General features: G+C 34.5%; 1 protein-coding gene across 4 annotated transcripts in view; it reads right to left on the reverse strand.

Annotated features, from left to right (window-relative positions):
• Positions 1–3,471: 3,471 nt before the first annotated feature.
• LOC144979350 (uncharacterized) overlaps positions 3,472–7,711 on the reverse strand; it is a 17,860-nt gene continuing 13,620 nt past the window's right edge. For all 4 annotated transcript variants that reach the window (XM_078925993.1, XM_078925992.1, XM_078925994.1 and 1 more), the window contains exons 8-9: positions 6,296–6,510; positions 3,472–4,533 (exon numbers count right to left, since the gene is read on the reverse strand). In XM_078925993.1, coding sequence (XP_078782119.1) covers positions 4,414–4,533; positions 6,296–6,510 — 335 coding nt within the window. In that variant the 3' untranslated portion in view covers positions 3,472–4,413. The remainder of the gene's footprint in view (positions 4,534–6,295; positions 6,511–7,711) is intronic.

A 7,711-nucleotide genomic window follows, 5' to 3' on the forward strand; every position in this document is an offset into this window, starting at 1 on the left:
TCTACAGGTCTGTCATCTGAACACAATTATGGGCCTAGTTTAACATTATGGTAATGGACAAAATTTTGTGTCATTTTTTTTTTTGAGGTTTCCATCACAACAATGAGCCCATGATAAATTGGGTGATCAGACCTGAAAATAAGTGCACGTCGGTTTGTGTCTATAAATTTAATTTCCAGTCCTAGCAGTTATCGACAAGTGGGCCACCTGTTTTCAAATATTTCTCAAAATGAAGACTTCATCCAGTGTCAAGTGTGAGAATTTTCCACAAATTATACATTATTAGAGAAGGAACAAAATTGACGTCACTCAGCTCGTTGTTATTGTTTTCAGCCAGCTGTTTTTGTGAGTAGCTCTCACAAAATCAGACAATAAACGTTCAAAGTTACACATAGTTTTGTCAATTGGTACTTTTTATCCGGCTGGCGGATGTTGTGAGTTTTAGGGCTAAATGCACAGCATCAATAGTCTATATTTATTAAGATAATTGGAATACATTTTTTTTCTGACCAAAATTGTAAAAACGTGTTTTGTCACTTCAAGGCAATAATTTAGGATACAGGAGAATATTATGACGAGGGTAAAAAAGACATACGACGTAGGTTTCTATATGGGTGGATTGATGGGTGGAGGGTTTTAGTTATAGATACGGATGTCGTGAGGTCGTAGGACAAGGCAAAAAAATAATATGTACATACGTACGTACGTACGCAATGGGTGGAACCGACGTGTACATATAAGCAGGTCTGACATCCGAACCCACTAATGGGCCTCGTTTGTCTATGTAGTCTTGTGGTATGACACTCGCTTTCGGATCGGAATGTCCTGGGTTCGAGCCTCGCTCGGCGCATACTTGAGTCCTTGGAAAATACTCTTTACTCACATTCTCTCTTCGTACTCAGGTGTAAAATGAGTACCTGGCCGTTAACAGCTTTGTCTTTGAAAAAAATTGTATTATCGCCGAACAGGCTTAATGTCTCGTTCTTTATGTTACCTGTTGCTGTTGGTCAGGGACCCTTTGTGAAGCGCTTTGAGCACTTTTAGCGGTGTGTGTGTGTGTGTGTGTGTGTGTGTGTTTGTGTGCTTATGCGTGTTTGTGTGTGTGTGTGATAACAATTTAAGTAAAATATCATGATTGACAAGATCAAAAACGAAGAAGTGTGGAGAAGACAAGGACACAAGTAGCCGTTGAAGGTTGAAAGGCAATTATACAAAAGAAAATGGAGATGGATAAGACACACATTAAGGAAACCAAAGGACAATTTCACAAGGACAGCCCTGCAATGGAATCTATCCAGAAAGAGGGGGAAAAAAGGAAGACCAAGGTCAACATGGAGGAGAGACTTTCTGGTAGAGCTGGAGAGGTCTGGAATGCGCTGGCAGGAGATGGAAAGACTGGCTAATGACAGAAGAGGATGGAAAAGTTTCATACCCACTGTGGGATGAGGACTGAAGAAGACCACGATTTACCTACTGTGATTGTATATTTGGTGAATATAAAAAAATAAATATACATGCATTTAAAATCATAATAAAGTACCTACATGTTTAAACTGGAGATAAACATGAGCTTGTTTCTAATTATTATTTTTGTCTTTCATCGGAGCAAAAACTTTCTTTAGAATATTCTTTACTTTTAATCGACATGTACTTATTTGCAGGTATGATAACTCATATTGTAATGGGCCCATTGTTGTTATGGAAAATACTCTCAACCCAACGGACATATCGTCCGTTACAAACAGCAATGTTAAACAAAGCCGATAAGTGTCTAAACATGAGCGCATTGCTTTTAACAATACGTCATCACCTGAAAAGTCGACGAGGATGTGTTCTGTGTATTATTAATTTTTTATCTCTGTTTCGTTTCTTTCAAAATCTTATCAACTCATTTCCATGCAAATGGTACATCGGACGTGCACTTATTATAAAACGTCAGTTACGTCCAATCAAATGTCACCGTTTTAAATGAATAATAAGGTAATGAATCTTAACAACGCCACGAACACATTATCTCATTTGTCTGTAGTGTTTCATTCATCCTGTTTTGTTGATAAAGGGGAAACCCGAAAACTACTTTTTTTTTCTGTTTTCGTATATTAAATTGAAGCTTACATTCAATTTCACAATACTATTTATTTCTACGAGCTTCGAGCAGCAACATTTACATTAAGGTAATGGTAGCCTATCTGACCGGTAAGCAGAAAGTCTGAGGTTCGATCTCCCAGTCGAGGTAGACTGTTTTCTTCTTTTTTTTTTGGGGGGGGGGGGGGGGTGGGTTTTTTTCTTGTATTTTATTATTATTTTTCTTTCTTGCTTTGTCTGGCACCTTTCATACACATTTGCTCAGATCTTTAAATGAAATTTATGGGTAAAACACGGGGTATCTTAGTATAGATATCAAGTATTTTTGAACTTACACTCAAGTTCCCAGTATGGCTTTGGATGGAGCGCATTGAGGACAAGTTCGAAAATAATTCAACACAAGTTCGGACTTAAGGCCAGAGGTATGGCCGATCTCAAATTAATATATAAAGTGTTGCTATTGGTTCTTGGTTGTATATTTTTACTTTTTGTGCGTTTGCATATATATATATATATATATATATATATATATATATATATATATATATTATATATATATATATATATATATATATGTATACATTGTCGCCATAGATTCTCAACTTTGTGTTTATACATTTTCATGCATGCCATGTCTGTAAACGAATTTCCATTTTTGTTTTGATGATAAAAGTATATATATATATATATATATATATATATATATATATATATATATATATATATATATATATATATATATATATAATTATTATTATTATTATTATTATTTTATTATTATTATTATTATTATTATTATTATTATTATTATTATTATTATTATTATTATTATTATTATTATTATTAATTCAATAAAACTTTTATTATTTCATGACCTTAGTTATGTTATTTCTTATAAACATTTGTGTTATTTATTGAAATCTGTCCCGCTATAATTGACTGTCAAATTCAACAATTTGATAGTAAGAACTATTTTAGGGCCAAGATATCATTACGCGTCAAAATATAATTTGAGTAAAAACCGGATGCGTCCGCGAGAAAACTATTTCCTGAACCCCTACGGGTTTGTTGTTTGTTTTTTTGTTATTTTGTTTTTTTGTTGTTATTTTTTAAATGATATTGCGGACGCCTCATAACATTTGCCACTCTTTTCAAAAGTCCTTCAGAGCCATTTGGCCCATGGAGACGGAGTTTATACCTGTTTTACAGCGTGAAACGGACAATAGCAGTTGCTTGCTGCCCTTTGGATAGGACGCAAGCGGGTGGACAGGAGGGGAGGGGGGTCAGCATATAGATAGAATGCGCTTGACTGAGAAGTTCACAACATTGCCATCCGAAAGTATAACTGACCAACACACAAAAGAAAACTATGAGTAACCTTGAACATTTATAGTCTGGTTAATACAGTTTAGTGAGATTTACTCATAAAAATTGATGGCAAAAAGCAATAACAAAGACATGAGTGACGTCAGCTTCATACTAATCTATACTTCACTTATTGTCACACGTATTTTTTAATTGTTGGGCTCTCTATGGATGACGTATGATGATGATTGCCCAAGTACAAGTCATGTGACAAATCGAAGGTCAAAAAGTTTTTGACTCATCAAAAGTGAAATTGGACACTGGTTGGTTGCATGGGGATGCTGAAACTATTTTGAACCAGCAAATCAACCGATATTAGACCAAACTTATGAATCAATCAAAGAAGTAAGTTATGTTGTCACACACGAGATTTAAATCTTTTATTTAACGGATGCAAAGCAGTGTCTTGTTCAACTCAGCGAGTGTATTATACTTAAACATTTGTATTATGCAATATCCACTGGACGTGCTCAATGCGCTTTACACGGGTTCTCTAACCAACAGCAACATTTAACATGTAGAACGAGACATCTTCCCTCATCGTAATCAGAAGTAAATGGAGTATCTGGTCGTTAACAGCTTTTTGTCTCCGTCGAAAAGTATTAACAGCAGTCATGCCTATTGCGTTATATAGATGCTCAATTTTTTCTGTTATTCCTTCGATGGTCGGCAAATAAAACCAGGTCATTCTTATTCCTTCCGCGGTCAACAAATACATTCAGGGTATCCGTATTCCTTCCACTGTCAATAAATACATTCAAGGTATTCGTATTCCTTCCACGGTCAACAAATACATTCAGAGCATCCTTAATTCTTCCACGGTCAACAAATACATTCAGAGCATCCTTAATTCTTCCACGGTCAACAAATACATTCAGAGCATCCTTAATTATTCCACGGTCAACAAATACATTCAGAGCATCCTTAATTATTCCACGGTCAACAAATATAATCCGGGAATTTTTATTCTTTCGATGGTCGACACTTCAGCATATTGAATACGTCGCGTCGAAATGCACCATTCAGCATGAACAGGATATAGAAGTTTTGCATGTGAGTCACAAAACTCAAGCTCTCAATAATCTGAAGGAAATAGAATAAAATACATTTTTAAAACATTAATCTCATGAATTTAACAAAATCATTTATTATTTGAAATAGACGAATTCAAGAATCTTTTTGAGGCAAGGTTTGAAAAAGGCAAAAGATTGGATCCACATTTTAAGCGGAAATCAGTGAAAATTGAAATCAAAGAATATTGTAAGAACAATTGTCGTTAGAAACCAGATAACTTTTAATGAAAATATAAGTTCACTTGATTAACTAGCAGAGCATATAGGACAAAGTCATCCTTCAGGATAGATCGCATAGTGACGGACAGTAGTCCAAGAAGAACTTGGAGCCTAAACAAATTCATATATCACTCTCAAGTCCTGACAAATTTATTATGTGACAATAACAAAATTGTCCAATTATGCAAATATGATCTCCAATAGAAACCTCTACAAGAAAGACGTTCCATCAACAAACTCCTCATATTCCACAAAGCACAAAACGGAAAACTCAAAATTCCAACTAGCCATTTGAAACTTAACAACAATAAAACAAGAAACTCGGAATTTAATTTTGAAATCCCCAACTCAAGAACAAACCATCATCTTTACTCTTTCTTCCCCTCCACCATCTGACTTTGGAACTCCATACCAACCAATTGTAAACAAGCCCTTTCGACTGATGACTTCAAAAAAATCGCTCCCTGCTTCCCTCTAAAACCTCTGTTACTGAAAAATCGGCCATACAATCTTCAGTCTGAAGCTTTGGCCTTAATGGAAGAAGAAGAAGAAGAAGAAGAAGAAGAAGAAGAAGAAGAAGAAGAAGAAGAAGAAGAAGAAGAAGGTATTTGTAAATATTCCTTCTCTGCGACATTTCCGAAGTCGAATTATCAAGTTGCCCTACACTGTGATTGACTGATTGCAATTTAACTAAGCATGCATTTGGTTTAATAAATGCAATTTTTAAATTATAAAAAATTCTTGACTCTAACACATAGTTAAACAATAGTAACTTAGCGCATTAAAATGTAAAGTTACTTTTGCACATGTGTATATAAACTATAAACAGAATTATATCTGACACTCATTTCTATTGTCGAGTGTAAGTGGGAGGGGAACTTATTTCATTCATTCCTTATCAGTAATTTTATAGTGACGGTCATCTTCTTTTTGACAGCTAAACGAGCCAAATGAAATAGTTCCGTTTTCACCAATCTTTATAAAACAGGAATATCAACGATTTTAGTTGTCCTCTATTACCATAAAACACTTCAATTGAGCAATTCTACGAGTGTAAAAGCTGAATGACCACGTAAAACCCCTGATTGGTCTGGAGAGTACTTAATATAAAATTTAAAATTCTATAAGTTTTATTAAAATATATAATTCTCCCCCTAAGCGATCAGTAGAATCATCATCATCATCATCATCATCATCATCATCATCATCATCATCATCATCATCATCATCATCATCCGCATTATCACCATCACCATCACTTATGATTAATACTAAAATTATCATTTGTACCAGCCAAAGTAACCCTCAGGTTTTGGCATGCGTTCAGCTTTTTATTTTATTAAATTTTTAATTGTTTTTGTTTTGTTTTTTGTTTGTTTGCTTTTTCTCTTTTTCTCTTGTTCTTTATTTTTAGGTTTTTGTTTTTGTTGGGTTTTGTTCTTTTTATTTATTTATTTTTTTGGTCCTTTTTTATTTTTTATTATTTGTTTATTTCTTCCCATGTTTTCTTATAGTTTTGGATTTCATCTCCGTTTTAAAACAATTCTACATACCAACATTAGATTTATAAACCAGAGCGGAACGTCCACTGATACAAATTCGAAAAAGGCATCGTTATAGAGGAGAACAGTTTGGACAACGTTGTAGACGAAAAACGGAAATTGAGATACAAAGGCAGATACGCCTATAGTGACCAAGGCGACTGTAGCACGTGACATCTTGTTCTCCTTCGTGATTGGCTGACTAGAGGTCATCTCAACTTGCTTCTCTGGTTTAAAAAAAAATTAAAAGAGTAAAACATTTAAAAATGTGTTATGTGATCAATTGCTTTAAAACGGTATTGTGTGAAGAGTGGCTTCCAAAATGTTGGATGTTTTTTGCTTTTAAGGGTTTCACGGAAGGTTTTTCGGCGCTTGTGACACATGCAGGTCATTTAAGTATTCCAAAATGTTGGTTTGTTTTTGCTTTTAAGGGTTTTACGGCGCTTACGACACATGTAGGTCATTTCAGTATTCCAAAAGGTTTGGTTTCTTGTTTGTTTGTTTTTTGTTTTTGTTTTTTGTTTTTTGTTTTTTTTTGTTTGGTTTTTTGTTTTGGCTTTTAACTCTCTCCTAATGAGCCATTTTCATGATTTTCCCCAAAACTTCACACCCAACTCACACAAAATTAGATTATTTTTTATCACTCAAACCCAAACGTAATAGCAATAAGTTCTTGCGATAAAAAATTTCTGTAGCAAAACATGCTTTACAACACACTGTTCATTTTCTTTAAATGTTATGAGGTACAAGAGAAATTTGAATAAGAAACATGGTGGTTGTATTGTAGCGAATGTGACGATTTTCCTATAGTTGGTAAGGAGAGGGTTAAGGTTTTTACGGCGCTTGTGACACATTCAGATCATTTCAGTATTCGAAAATGTTGGTTTGTTTTCGCTTTTAAGCGTTTTACGGCACTTGTGACACATTGAGGTCATTTCAGTATTCCAAAATGTTGGTTTGTTTTCGCTTTTAAGAGTTTTACTGCACTTGTGACACATTGAGGTCATTTCAGTATTCGAAAATGTTGGTTTGTTTTCGCTTTTAAGCGTTTTACGTGCCCATGATATCGCTCCAAATTACCACAGAATTGTGCCCCCGGTTTCTGACCTGAATACTTTCTTGCTGAAAACGCTCACCATTCAAAACAAAAACCCGACATCTTCTATCTATAGTTGTTTTATTTGGATGACCTGTGCTTCTTATGTCTTGAATCGGCCTACTTCCCTGTAATTCTAAATTAATTTGTAAATAGCCTTTCGTAATATATATATATATATATATATATATATATATATATATATATATATATATATATATATATATATATATATATTGTGCGGCTATGTGGTCTAGTGGTATGACACTCGCTTTCGGATCGGAAGGTCCTGGGTTCGAGCCTCGCGCTCCGCGCATAGTTGAGTCCTTGGA

Source organism: Berghia stephanieae, chromosome 9 (assembly GCF_034508935.2).
Source record: "Berghia stephanieae isolate SIO BIC M18660-M18661 chromosome 9, UCSD_Bste_1.3, whole genome shotgun sequence".
Taxonomy (NCBI): domain Eukaryota; kingdom Metazoa; phylum Mollusca; class Gastropoda; order Nudibranchia; family Aeolidiidae; genus Berghia; species Berghia stephanieae.